Source organism: Poromitra crassiceps (genome assembly GCF_964638095.1).
Source record: "Poromitra crassiceps genome assembly, chromosome: 13".
Taxonomy (NCBI): domain Eukaryota; kingdom Metazoa; phylum Chordata; class Actinopteri; order Beryciformes; family Melamphaidae; genus Poromitra; species Poromitra crassiceps.
In genome coordinates, this window is record NC_139644.1 from 37610913 (window position 1) to 37625688 (window position 14776).

Genomic DNA, 14776 nt, shown 5'->3' on the forward strand with positions numbered 1-14776 from the left:
ACGTGGTTCATCCAATCACATTCGCTTGGCTACCCTGCGTCTCTTTGTAGGCCAATCAGAGGCAGAGAAGGGCGGGTCATGCCTTCGCCATCCTGGGAGAAAAATAACGCCGGCCGGAACCTGAAGTTCCGTGTACATTAGTTTCCGGGTGAAACAAAAATCTTGCCTCAACAGAAACTACGTTCCCCACAGATAGATTTGTATCTTATATCCACGAGGAAACGCACGATTTAAACGTCGTTCGGTTAGTATAAAACATGATCTAATAACGTCCTCAGGAAATAGGAAAGCGTGAATTCCAACTGCCTCAAAACCATTAAAACGAGCATCCTCTGTCCCTGATACAGGCCAGGGTCTGGCGTCTCAAGTCAAGTCCCAGAATGCTACAGACAGACTAGCGCGAACATGGCTGCGCCCACAGGACCGAGAGGAGCATCATCAGCCTCCAGCCCGCCCGGGTTTGAAGGGTTCCCGTTCGCTATGGCGGCTGGCCCGCCGGGGAACAGTCCCGGTAAAGAGCAGGAGCAGACCGGGGAAGTCAGGAAGAAGCCGTGCAGGGCCTGTACGGACTTCAGATCGTGGATGACGGTCCAGAAGAAGCAGACGACAGCTGCGACGCAGGTGAGCCGAGTTCAGCGACCGCAGGTTGACTGCCTGTCTCGAATGGCCTCGACTGACAATTCGCTGTCCTTTCCAGTCGCAAAGGAGCTTGGATTGGTTGTGATATTTTATTTGATTGACCAGGGTAATGTATCCTGGGTTACATGTCTGGGTTACATGTCTGGGCATTTCCCAATGAGATACGATTTTGGCAGCGTTTTCTACTTGTGTGACATTGTGGACCTCACTCACTTATATAAGTATCGTGCTTTCCAAATACAAATGTCATAAAGTTTGTGGTTTTAAATGGTGCTTGATAATTGGCTATTCTGCTTTTGAATTTGGTGAATTCCAAGTAGGAAAGTAGAAGATTTTAGTTTTACATAGGAGTACATACAGTTAGGCTATCTGATGGCAGCAGCATAGTCTAAATGACTTTTAATAACAACAATCCCCAAACTGCACTTCACGCCATCTAATGGAACTCGTGGTTATGACATTGACACATGGCGTGGTTCCAACATGGGAAGTCATGTACACAATATTGTGTACAGTATGGAGCATGGACTCTCATTATGCAGAGGTGGAAAGTAGGCTACTCAAGTAAAAGTACTCAAGTACACCGTGCACACCGCACAATGAAAACAGCACAGTAGCATTGGGTCTGCATCTGAAGAGCTGTTCAGTATGAAAGACAAGACAGACAAAGACAGGGACAGCGTAGGTAACAGGTAACGTGTTAGATGTGTGAAATGTATTGGGCTACATAATTAAAATAAAAAACATTTTTCAAGTAACGCCAAATTAGAGCTTAGATCGGGCCCAAAAAAACAACCCCGACCCAACCCGAGGCCGTGCACGTTCTGCTTGTCCCAGCCCATCATTGGCTGCACCTAGCCCAAACCTGAAATTGTCTTAGTAAGTTGGCTGTTGATCTATTCCAAACTATATCCATGTTGTCTGTTCAATCTCATGAATAATACAGTGATTGACAAGGTTCTAAGGTTACAATGTACATATAAACATTCTGATTATCACACCAAATATGACCCCAATTATAAAAAAGAAAAAGAAAGGCATTATATCAGACCACGAGCCTGGCCACGACCCACGGGCCCCGGCGGGTTCGAGCAGAACCTCTAACCAATGCAAATGTACATTTACTTGAGTACTTTGAGTACTTTTAAATAGGCTACTTTTTTTACTCTTACTTGAGTAATTTCCTGGACTAGTACTTTTACTTCTACATGAGTTAACTTTCACTAAAGTAACAATACTTGTACTTGAGTAGGATTTATCAGTACTCTTTCCACCTTTGCTCATATGGACTCTTTTGCGTGAACACGGTAAACACGACCCCATTTGAAGGCAGCATTATTGAACCCAGCCCATGGCACACCTGTGCAATAATAATCATGCTGTTGAATCATCTTTGATATGTCGCACCTGTCGAGTGGATCAGGGTGGCACCTGTCAGGTGGATCAGGGTGGCACCTGTCAGGTGGATCAGGGTGGCACCTGTCAGGTGGATCAGGGTGGCACCTGTCAGGTGGATCAGGATGGCACCTGTCAAGTGGATCAGGATGGCACCTGTCAGGTGGATCAGGATGGCACCTGTCAGGTGGATCAGGGTGGCACCTGTCAGGTGGATCAGGGTGGCATCTGTCAGGTGGATCAGGGTGGCATCTGTCAAGTGGATCAGGGTGGCATCTGTCAGGTGGATCAGGGTGGCACCTGTCAGGTGGATCAGGATGGCACCTGTCAGGTGGATCAGGGTGGCACCTGTCAAGTGGATCAGAGTGGCATCTGTCAGGTGGATCAGGGTGGCACCTGTCAGGTGGATCAGGATGGCACCTGTCAGGTGGATCAGGATGGCACCTGTCAGGTGGATCAGGATGGCACCTGTCAGGTGGATCAGGGTGGCACCTGTCAAGTGGATCAGGGTGGCACCTGTCAGGTGGATCAGGGTGGCACCTGTCAAGTGGATCAGGATGGCACCTGTCAGGTGGATCAGGGTGGCACCTGTCAAGTGGATCAGGGTGGCACCTGTCAGGTGGATCAGGATGGCACCTGTCAGGTGGATCAGGGTGGCACCTGTCAGGTGGATCAGGGTGGCACCTGTCAAGTGGATCAGGATGGCACCTGTCAAGTGGATCAGGATGGCACCTGTCAGGTGGATCAGGATGGCACCTGTCAGGTGGATCAGGGTGGCACCTGTCAAGTGGATCAGGGTGGCACCTGTCAGGTGGCTCAGGGTGGCACCTGTCAGGTGGATCAGGGTGGCACCTGTCAGGTGGATCAGGGTGGCACCTGTCAGGTGGATCAGGATGGCACCTGTCAGGTGGATCAGGATGGCACCTGTCAAGTGGATCAGGATGGCACCTGTCAGGTGAATCAGGGTGGCACCTGTCAGGTGGATCAGGGTGGCACCTGTCAGGTGGATCAGGGTGGCATCTGTCAGGTGGATCAGGGTGGCATCTGTCAAGTGGATCAGGGTGGCATCTGTCAGGTGGATCAGGGTGGCACCTGTCAGGTGGATCAGGATGGCACCTGTCAGGTGGATCAGGGTGGCACCTGTCAAGTGGATCAGGGTGGCATCTGTCAGGTGGATCAGGGTGGCACCTGTCAAGTGGATCAGGGTGGCACCTGTCAGGTGGCTCAGGATGGCACCTGTCAGGTGGATCAGGGTGGCACCTGTCAGGTGGATCAGGATGGCACCTGTCAGGTGGATCAGGGTGGCACCTGTCAAGTGGATCAGGGTGGCACCTGTCAGGTGGCTCAGGGTGGCACCTGTCAGGTGGATCAGGGTGGCACCTGTCAGGTGGATCAGGGTGGCACCTGTCAGGTGGATCAGGGTGGCACCTGTCAGGTGGATCAGGGTGGCACCTGTCAGGTGGATCAGGGTGGCACCTGTCAAGTGGATCAGGGTGGCACCTGTCAGGTGGATCAGGATGGCACCTGTCAAGTGGATCAGGATGGCACCTGTCAGGTGGATCAGGATGGCACCTGTCAAGTGGATCAGGATGGCACCTGTCAGGTGGATCAGGATGGCACCTGTCAAGTGGATCAGGATGGCACCTGTCAAGTGGATCAGGGTGGCACCTGTCAAGTGGATCAGGATGGCACCTGTCAGGTGGATCAGGGTGGCACCTGTCAGGTGGATCAGGATGGCACCTGTCAAGTGGATCAGGGTGGCACCTGTCAGGTGGATCAGGGTGGCACCTGTCAGGTGGATCAGGGTGGCACCTGTCAGGTGGATCAGGATGGCACCTGTCAGGTGGATCAGGGTGGCACCTGTCAAGTGGATCAGGGTGGCACCTGTCAGGTGGATCAGGGTGGCACCTGTCAAGTGGATCAGGGTGGCATCTGTCAGGTGGATCAGGGTGGCACCTGTCAGGTGGATCAGGATGGCACCTGTCCGGTGGATCAGGGTGGCACCTGTCAGGTGGCTCAGGGTGGCACCTGTCAGGTGGATCAGGGTGGCACTTAGTGTTGACTAGATTCTTTTAGATTCCATTAGCCTTTATCTCCCTTCGGGGGAAATTTATCTTGGGCATTCGAGAGAACATACAGTAGGTGGCGTTGTAGCACTTACACAGAATATGTCATTCTACAATACATGTACAATCAAACTACATTTAACATTCAATAACAGATATCGTATGCATCAAAAACATACATACACTACACGCCAAGGATATGACCTAACATTGCACAGATGCCCTACACCGAAATATTGCACAAATGCCCCACACAAAGATATTGCACCTCCCCCCAAGAAAGCTGTAATGATAAATAAGTTACATATTGCACAGAACACACAAAAACTAGTGTTGAAAAGCGGTGGGGACATAAGGGCTCAGATGAAAAAACACAACTTCCCATGTTGTAACCCTGTCATAACCACAAACTCACCAGTTCCATTTGAAGGCAGCATAACACATTGGAGACGGCTTATGGTCGTGAAATTAACATTCAATTCACAGGCAGCGGCTCTGCCGGACATTCCTGCAAGTCAGCATGTCAACTGCACACTCCTAGCCTGATATTTCAGACTGAATCGTAAACTCATTTCCTGAAAACAGCGTGAGCCAATCAGCGCCCGTGATTGGATTTTCACATGCACATGGCGATGCCAGACCAAGAACAGCCAAATCCACAACTGTGGAGTGGGCGTGGCTTCGAAGGTCTGTAGCCAGGCTAGCACGCTCCCTCACAACGTGTTGTGACGTCTGTGACGTCTAACACACTCCCTCACAACGTGTTGTGACGTCTAACACACTCCCTCACAACGTGTTGTGACGTCTAACACACTCCCTCACAACGTGTTGTGACGTCTAACACACTCCCTCACAACGTGTTGTGACGTCTAACACACTCCCTCACAACGTGTTGTGACGTCTAACACACTCCCTCACAACGTGTTGTGACGTCTGTGTCTTTGTGTTGTGTGATCAAACTGCACATTATGGAGTCACCTTTTATTGTGAGCAGCCCAAAGCACAGCTGAGCAATAATCATACTGTTTAATCAGCATGTGGATACACCACACCTGTCAGGTGGATACACCACACCTGTCAGGTGGATACACCACACCTGTCAGGTGGATACACCACACCTGTCAGGTGGATACACCACACCTGTCAGGTGGATATGCCACACCTGTCAGGTGGATACGCCACACCTGTCAGGTGGATACACCACACCTGTCAGGTGGATACACCACACCTGTCAGGTGGATACGCCACACCTGTCAGGTGGATGCATTATCTTGGCAAAGGAGTGCTCACGAACACGGATTTAAACAAATTATATGAACGAAATATGAGAGAAATAAGCCTTTTGTGTTGCACTGTGCATAGGAAAAGTCTTGGATCTTTTATTTCAACTCGTGAACAAATGGGAGCAAAAACAAAAATGTTGCGTTTATATTTTTGCTCAGTATATAATGTTTAGATAACATAATGTTTGGATAACCTAAAGTGGAATTTAACGGAATTCAATTCTGCTTCCTGTCATTCCAATTCAGTTTCCATTCAGTTTCCTTAGAGCTGGTTGCAATTCTACGACTATTTCCTAGCTTGACGGAACTCTCGCAATAATCACATCTGTGTAATCCTCCAGGAGGGCGGAGCCGAGGAGGCCGAGTGGCAGCGGGAGCCGCAGTGTCCGTTGGACCGACAAGAGTTGGGACGGAACACCTGGTCCTTCCTGCACACCATGGCGGCGTATTACCCCGACCGCCCCTCCCCCACCCAGCAGCAGGAGATGGGCCAGTTCATTCACCTGTTCTCCAGGTTCTTCCCCTGTGACGAGTGTGCAGAAGACCTCCGGGGCAGGTACATCAAAATCTGACCGTCTCTAGGGGTGTCACGATACACTCAGTTCACGATACGATACGTATCACGATACTGGGTTCACGATAACGATACGATACGATACGATTTTAACAATATTTTTTTAAACTTGAATAATGACAATATATGACTGGAAAAGTAGTATTTTATTTGAAATGCACAAATACAAAACATGCTGTTGTGGGAAATTGTTATTACAATAACAACTAGAAAAAACATGAGATTGGAGATAAGGCTTATCTTGAAATAGAATGAGTTACACCGTCACTTAGATTTACTTTGAACTAAAAGGTTTCTCAGCAGTATAAATTCTCATTATGCATCTTCAGTTTTTCTTCAAACTCAAACAACAAGACTTTTCTTAATCTATTTTTTATGCATCTTCAGTTTTTCCTGTCAAGTAAACAGTTTTGCCAGAAACTCAATTGAATGGTTTCTCTCCTGTATAACTTCTCATGTGTCTCTTCAGAGACTTGTTCAACTGAACTACTTTCCACACATTGAAACTTCAACAAACAAAGACGTTTCTTAGTCTATTTTTTTTTTTTTTTTTTTTTTTTTTTTTTTTTTGCGATATGAGATTTCATCTCAACGATACATATCGTGACGTTTTACTATCGCGAAATTTCGTGGGACGATATATTGTGACACCCCTAACCGTCTCTGAATATATTTCGATATCAGTATTGATATCAATACTTTGTGTAGAAAGTCTAGGCCTGCTTCGGTCAAAATGCTTCAATACAGTGAGAGGAGTTTTGCCCCTGTTATCTTTATGGTCGGCTAATACAGTCGTTTTATATAAGGTTTCCTTATTGCAGCTCTGGCATTAATCTTAGATACTGATGCCAAGAGTCAAGTTATGGGGCTTTGGGTGCTTTGTTTGATGTGAGTTTGCGGTCTTAAAGGGATATCCACACAAATGCTGCATCGGGTATCAATGGGTTAAAGAGTTCCTGACCTTTCTAATAGCATAACAGAGAAGAGCGCTGCCCTAGGGGCTATTCACTGAATCCCGAGCTGACCAATTTGCCAGTATTATAAATTTGACATTTGACCTGTTGACATCTGTTGGTACAGCCTTTTTAAACCCACCCTTGTGCCAATCAGTTGTAAAGCGAACCTGATGATGAAGCTACTGCGAAACGCGTTGTTCGCCATGTTTTTGTAACTTCAATAAAAGAACAAGTCAATCTAACAACCTGGTGTGCGCTGGATCTCTTCACTGTTGCAGTATTATAAATGTATTTGATTATAGAAGGGACTACAGCAAAGTCTTTCACTGTGGGGACCCTAAAGCAGGACAATACTGTCAAAACCCATCATCTTTTCAAAATGGAAGGGCATGAAACTACGGTAGTTTTAAATTTGTTATGTTTTGTGAATGACCTACAGAGACTTTTTTAGTCTTTTTTTGCACTAAGCAATAAGCAATAACACATCTCTCCTCCGCAGGTTGAAAAGTAACGAGCCGGACGCCAGCAGTCGCCACGCTCTGTCTCAGTGGCTCTGTCGTATCCACAACGGCGTCAACGTGCGGCTGGGCAAGCCTGAGTTTGACTGCTCGCGGGTGGACGAGCGCTGGAAAGACGGATGGAAGGACGGTTCCTGCGATTGACGTATCGCGAGAGATACAAGGACCCCCCGGGATGGAGAACTCCTCCCGTCAACACACAAAACTTGAACGCTGCAAAGCTGAACCCGGACCTGCATCGTGGAGCGACTGAATCTCTTGGGAATTAGAATTGTTTGGGAGATTGGAAAGTTTGGGACACATAAATCCATAAAAAAAAAGAATCCATCCTTAGGGCTGCAACTGCAACTAACGATTATTTTCATGATCAATTAATCTATCGATTATTTTCTTGACTAATCGATTAGGTGTTTGGTCTATAAAACATGACAAAATGGCGAAAACTCCCCGCCCCCCCCCCCCAAGCCCAAGAGGACCTCCTCAAATGTCTTGTTTTGTTCTGTCCAACAGTCCACATCCCAGAGATAATCAGTTTACTGTCATAGAAGATTAAAGAAACCAGAAAATATTCACATTTACATAAGAGGTTGGAATGAGAGAATTTAAGTATTCTTTCTAATCGATTATAAAGATAGCATGGCGATTAATTTTTTGTCGAGAAATCAAGCTCTATTTTTGCTCAATATACATGTTGGTTTATGATGTGTGACCCCTTGATTTGTCTATCAAAGCAACATAAAAGAGGTCATTAAATGTGATTTTCCTCATCTGTTAGATTTATTTTGTCCGTTAAAGTCTTGCTTAAAGGTCCTAATTTGTGCAGCTGTAACCTCTTAAAAACGTGTGTCTCTAGTCCATAAAACATGATTCTGGATTAATTTGTCGAAAATATAGCAACCCCGTTTGTTGTGACGGAGTTGTCACTTCCTCATCTCGTTGCGTCCCAAGAATGGTCTGTTTCTATAATATATTCAGAACTAACAGTTCCCATTGGCCGCTGAGGGAGAGCCCGCCCCAGGCTCCCAGCGGCCAATCAGATTAGCGTCTGTGGACCAGCACGCTAAGTTGTGTCCACAACTAACGCTATCGCTAACTTAACGTTGCTACGCTAAAGAGGACATCTCAAAATGCCTAGACTTACCGAATGCACCTCCGCAGTTGCTGGATCACGTACAGTTGGCGTCGCTCCAGCTAGAAGTGTTAATTTTGTGGCTATAGACAAAATGGTGCAGGTAGCTTGTGTGAGAGAGACCCGCGCAGTATGCGTGAGGAAGCTTGTGACGTCCCAATCCCCCTCTGGGCAAACGAAGCGTTTGGGGGTGTGGCTTGGAGGAGACTGCAGGGGGAAGCTGGATAGGGACAAATCCAACTGTGGCAGTTCTGAGCTTGTGACCACTCATTACAGGGAGGGCTGACAGCAGTATATATGCATTTACAAGTAAAAACAGCTTTTGCACGGAATGGGACCTTTAAGGTGAAAAGAAGCGGCAGGCTAACTGCCCACGTCTCAGAGGAAGCATGGAGCCAGTTTTCGTCTCTCCCCAGATCGGCAGAGGGTGGAGCAGCAACCAGGATACATAAATTAAAATTGGCACTAAAATCGTGGGGGGTGGGGGGGGTCTTGCTTAACCCCGCATAAGCAGCACAACACAGAACACTCTTCAATGTGTAAAAATATTGAATACAATGTACCTGGCGTTGTTACAATAGTAATTACTATTGTATATCACATGAATTATATATCAATATATTTTTTTAAATACTTGAATATCTCTAATATATCTGAAGATTGGTCTTTAAGAGAGCAGAATAAGTTAATGTTTTACATTGTGATGGTTACAGAACTTTTTTGTTTTGTTTTTTAATTATTCTATACTGTCGGTGTGTGTTATTAATAAATGCTTTGATCGGCACCCTCCATGAATGTGTTGTTTTTGGAAGCAGGCAAGGACATGATACATACACACTGACATGTAAATCTTAAAATGTTAAAATGTTACTACAGTATGTGCATTACATCCATTCGTCTACTGCTTTCTAATATCATCACTTGGTGGCACTGTTGCTGCATTGTCTGTTAGTCTCTGGGACTGCTGCAAGTGTTTTTTCTATTATATTATTTTTTGCTGCTAGTGTTTTAATGATGTGTATATTTTTGCTATTCCTGAGCCAGAAGCAGTTAGCGCGAGACCAGCGGTTTCCCACAGAGCCGCAGCGCCACCACCTGCTATTGGTCCGTGATCGACGAGCTGCACGATCACTGGACAGGTGACCTGTCAATCACGCCCCAAAACATAGTCTGCCTTATTGTCTATACTCTAAATGGGACCATAATACAAAATTAACATCATGCTGTATTGAAGAAGACTTGAAACTAGTGATCGAGATACAATCGAACTGCTTTTTGGAGCCAGTGGCGTCGCCCCCCTGCAGGCCATTAGAAAGAATGCAGGTTTAAGGGGCTTCCACATTGGCTTCATTTTTCAGAACGGAGGTTGTCTCTTGAGACAAACTCATACTGCTAAACTGCCCTTGTGTGCTGCTGGCGCCCTCTGCTGCTGCGGTAGCTACACTACACCTGAACTGATGACATATTCAATCATTCACTATCAATTTATTTCATCTGCACAAATAGCCTATACTCTGTACAATTTTTTAAATAAATTCTGGACAGTGGCCAGATGCAGCATCCAATTTGTTTTTAGTTTAAACTGCCATTAGACATACTGAACATTAGGGGTGGGGGAAAAAATCGATTCACCTAAGTATCGCGATTTTTAATGTCACGATTTTTTGGATCGATCTTTTATTCCAGAATCGATAATCGCAAATTTAAAAAAAAAAAAAAAAAAAAAAATTTTTTTTTTTTTTTTTTTTTTTTTTTGGGTGCTTGCAGTCAGGCCACTCACTGAACAGCAGGCCAGGCGCCGCCTACTGGTTTACTAGTGGTTTTATTACTTTATTAGTTAGTCTGAAGTAATAATTACACTTCAGGGTTAAAGTGGGTGCATCTCATTGTAAAATTGGACCCAAATCTGGCTTCAAACGGCCCAAATTTCACGCGCGTTGGCCCATATCGGCCTGGCCTGCTTGGTATCTAATGCCCAGCCTGAATTATGATCCCAGTCCGCCCCTGTTTTTAACTATATCGCCCAGCCCTACTCATGATATATAATATACAGTCTCTAGTGTATGATTCAACTTTTCCCATGTTCTAATCTAGTGTAAAAAAGCAAACAAACTGAAAAAAGAAAAGAAAAAAATAAACAAAAATCGCAATAAATCGTAATATCGAATCGCAATAATCGTAGAATCGCAATAATCGTGAATCGCAATATATATCGAATCGGCACCAAAGTATCGTGATAGTATCGAATCGGGAGATAAGTGAATCGGCACAGCCCTACTGAACATATCAGTATGTCACCAACAACATTGCAGCACCCTAAGCTCATGCGTGTTATAAAAAACATAAGAATGCAGTGGCTACCCTGGAGACATAGAGCATTTCTTATCTAGATCATATTAATCCTTTCTTGTCTCTTTTCAAGTCAACTTGGCTTCTTGCGGCTGATTTGATTATGCTAGAGCGCTATGGATTTTTCATTATTATTATTGTATTTTTTATTATTATTTTATTACTTTGAAAGTTGGTCACCATTCACTTCAGTTGTTTAAGGAATGCTCTGTTTCCCTGGAAAACTTCACAAATGTTTTGGGGACTAAAAAAAAATCACACCCACCTAAATAGTTGTTTGATATTGTGTAGCCTAACTTTCTAAAAGGCTAATGTTGTCCCATTCATTCGGGGCCGGTTCCAGAATCAGATGACTAAGGGTGCATCCAAGATAGGAAGGGGTGCAGATGCCCGGCCGAAGGCCGGGCCCACTCGGGTGGCCGGCCGAAGGCCGGCCGCCCGAAAAATTTGACATGTTATTTTACTAAAAATAATGCATTTGACCATCATTTCAAGTAGAATGACACCACCCAAGCAAGAATATTTCAAGTGTTTCAAGTGCTTTACTGAAATATTTGGACCATATAATGATAATACAATTATCTCAACCTTAAAAGGTTACATATAGGTGCCAAAAAGCCATAAAATCACATCAAAGAACAAAGAAAAACAACAACGATAATTCAAGTTTAAACAGTAAGTATGCAGCTGTAGCATTTATTTAAAAAAAAAAAAAAAAAAAAATTTTTTTTTTTTTTTTTTTTTTTTTTTTTTACTTTTCAACTGAGCATGCAGACAATTAAAATAAGGGTGCAATGCATGCTTTTGCACCCCCGTAGAACCGGGCCTGAATCATTCCTCTTGTTTACACATCTGCACACTGGGAGGAGGAGGAACAGGCTATAGCGCGGGCACGCCAAGTCATGCACGCCCAGCTCGCTCAGAGCGCAGCCGTGTGCGCGCCCGCTCGCTCCCGGGTGCGCGCACACAGCAGCAGCAGCAGCAGCAGCAGCATCCAGCCGTGGAGCCGTGCGGGAGGGAGCGTGGTGGAGCCCAGAGGAGCGCACATAAGATGGACGGAGGAGTGGGATCGTTCGGAGCGGGCCGGGCCGGGGCCACTATCGACCCGATTGCCTTCGCCAAGCAGCCGCAGACCATCCTCAGAGTCCTGTCCTGGGTGAGAGAGAGACGGGGATTTACTGTACCGGTGGTGGTGGTGGTGGTGGTGGTGGGAGGAGGAGGAGGAGAGGGGGGGGGGGGGGGGGTTCTCTCTGTTGTCGTTGCTTCGCGGGACCCGTGACGTGGTCTCACCGCAAATAGGCTCTAGTAAATCCACCGATAATTGATGGGTTGGTGGTCAGGGTCGTATCGAGTGTCACAGTGGAATAACGGTGTATATTAATAGTGAAATGTGTTATGTACGCCTGGTGGCTATTTGTCATTCTTCTGCTCGGTATCAAACTGGACGCGGCCATATCATTGATTTCATTACAGATGTTTTAATTGGGCGAGCCGACCTATCCACTGTGACATTAAATTATCCGTGACTTTTTTCCCCCATCATGCCTGACAGTGCTTTTACATGGAAGACGTATAGGCTGGGCCCGTATAGCCTTGGTGTTTGTGTGTGTAGGCTAAGTGAATGAGGAAGACCACACCACCATATTCACACAGCATTCCACAGCCTCATCGCTATTCTCTAGTATTGATTTTACCCCCCCCCCCCCCCCCAACTAATATCTAATATAGCCTCAGCGAAACAGACCCTCTCATTTCATATGCGGGATCATTATTTTTCAGCTAATGATCGTGCCGATTTACCCGAAACGCTCGTCCTCCTTCATCCCCATCTGTGATTGGTCGGTGCTCATATAGGCTAGGCACGACGGTACCCGCGCCGCGGGGGACGCGCTGACTGTTTTGACTAGCCTACCGCAGCACCTTATGACACACACGGAGGTCCATCTCACCGTTGCAGCTGAATACACCGAGGGAAATCCTGTGTGTGTGTGTGTGTGTGTGTGTGTGTGTGTGTGTGTGTGTGTGTGTGTGTGTGTGTGTGTGTGTGTGTGTGTGTGTGTGTGTGTGTGTGTGTGTGTGTGTGTGTGTGTGTGTGTGTGTGTGTGTGTGTGTGTGTGTGTGTGTGTGTTAATAGTAGCCTATAGGTTACTATTAAAGCCTATATCACCATTGCTTATATAGCATATTGGCTGTTTACTATCAGTATAAAGCACTACTAATGCCTCTGCATGAATCATGAATTACGATCTTAACCCTCAGGACACATCAGACATCAGACACATTTAGCTTTCTGGACCTTTTTGTCCCCTAACCATATGCTGTAAGTGAGTATTTCCCCCCCCCCCCCCCCCCCTCAAATAAGTTATTTTGTCTGCTAGATCTTTTAACCAACTTCAGTCCTCATCATAGATCCCAAGTTTATAATCATTTTCAGAATATTTACCCTTTAAATGCCTGTTTGTTTACATAATGCCTCTAAAAACACAACGAATAATTTTCCAATAATGAATGCATTTTTTTTGTGGGGGGGATTATCAGAGCTTGGGATATGTGGATATGATTGGCAGCAAAATTTGATTTAACCTAACTTAACAAAATCCCCAATTAAAAATGCCCATTAAAAAGGCCTCGTCATCTAATAAAAAGCCCCCCCCCCCCCAAAAAGCAAAAAGTGTGACCTTTTTGAAGCAGCTTAAGTCCTCTCCTCTCCTCTCCTCTCCTCTCCTCTCCTCTCCTCTCCTCTCCTCTCTCCTCTCTCCTCTCCTCTCCTCTCCTCTCCTCTCCTCTCCTCTCCTCTCCTCTCCTCTCCTCTCCTCTTCTCCCCTCCCCTCTCCTCTCCTCTCCTCTCCCTCTCCTCCTCTCTCCTCTCCCTCTCCTCTCCTCTCCTCTCCCTCTCCTCTTCTCTCCTCTCCTCTCCTCTCCTCTTCTCCCCTCCCCTCTCCTCTCCTCTCCTCTCCCTCTCCTCCTCTCTCCTCTCCCTCTCCTCTCCTCTCCTCTCCTCTCCTCTTCTCCCCTCCCCTCCCCTCTCCTCTCCCTCTCCTCCTCTCTCCCTCTCCTCTCCTCTCCTCCTCTCTCCTCTCCTCTCCTCTCCTCTCCTCTCCCTCTCCCTCTCCTCTCCTCCCCTCTCCTCTCCTCTCCCTCTCCTCTCCTCCCCTCTCCTCCCCTCTCCTCTCCTCTCCTCTCTCCTCTCCTCCCCTCTCCTCTCCTCTCCTCTCCCTCTCCTCCCCTCTCCTCTCCTCTCCTCCTTGTGAAGATCATCTTGTCCCAGGCATCCCTTGTTTCTTCACACAGCATTTAGAGCACTAACACCTTCACAGTACTTGATAGGTTCTCTCACTCTCTCTCCCCCTCTCTCGCTCTCTCTCACTCTCTCTTTCACATCTTTCCTAGTCATCTTCTCATCCCCTCCTGACTTACATGATTTTTGCTTCTAGGGCTTTTCTGACCCAGACAATGATCACCTCAGCCCTCTGCCTCCACCTAACATATCTTGCATTCTCTCTGGTTGGCAATTGGAAGATGACCAGATGCCCACTTCTGTGAGCCGAGATGCTGTTATTTCTTCAAGCTGTCTGATCTGTTTGCTCCTCTGCCTGACTGATTGCAACTGGACTGGAGTCGCTCCGTGGATCGGATCTTGGAAGGGAAGAATGTGATTGGTTTACTGGAGATCACCAATGGCCACAGTTGTGAATAATTCTACGCTTAGGCATGGTTAAATGGTTAGCGCCGCGCACTCTGGCTTTTAGCGTCAAGGAAAAATTAGGGAATGCGCATGACCACGCCCACTAATACGCTGCGTCCAGCCATAAACGCAAATTTAAGGCCAGGGGGATATACAGTATATATATATATATATATATATAT

General features: G+C 46.4%; 2 protein-coding genes across 2 annotated transcripts in view; both read left to right on the forward strand.

Moving 5' to 3' along the window:
- Positions 1 to 291: 291 nt before the first annotated feature.
- On the forward strand, positions 292 to 8971 carry gfer (growth factor, augmenter of liver regeneration (ERV1 homolog, S. cerevisiae)). The gene is made up of 3 exons (XM_083649472.1): positions 292 to 621; positions 5725 to 5939; positions 7413 to 8971. Exons 1-3 carry the CDS (start codon positions 406 to 408, stop codon positions 7573 to 7575), a joined length of 594 nt encoding a protein of 197 aa, XP_083505598.1. The 5' UTR covers positions 292 to 405; the 3' UTR covers positions 7576 to 8971.
- A 2989-nt stretch (positions 8972 to 11960) lies between these two features.
- Positions 11961 to 14776, forward strand: part of syngr3a (synaptogyrin 3a) — a gene marked incomplete at both ends in the record, with an annotated part of 13672 nt that continues 10856 nt past the window's right edge. Inside the window, one exon of the mRNA XM_083648587.1 lies at positions 11961 to 12065. Coding sequence (XP_083504713.1) covers positions 11961 to 12065 — 105 coding nt within the window. The remainder of the gene's footprint in view (positions 12066 to 14776) is intronic.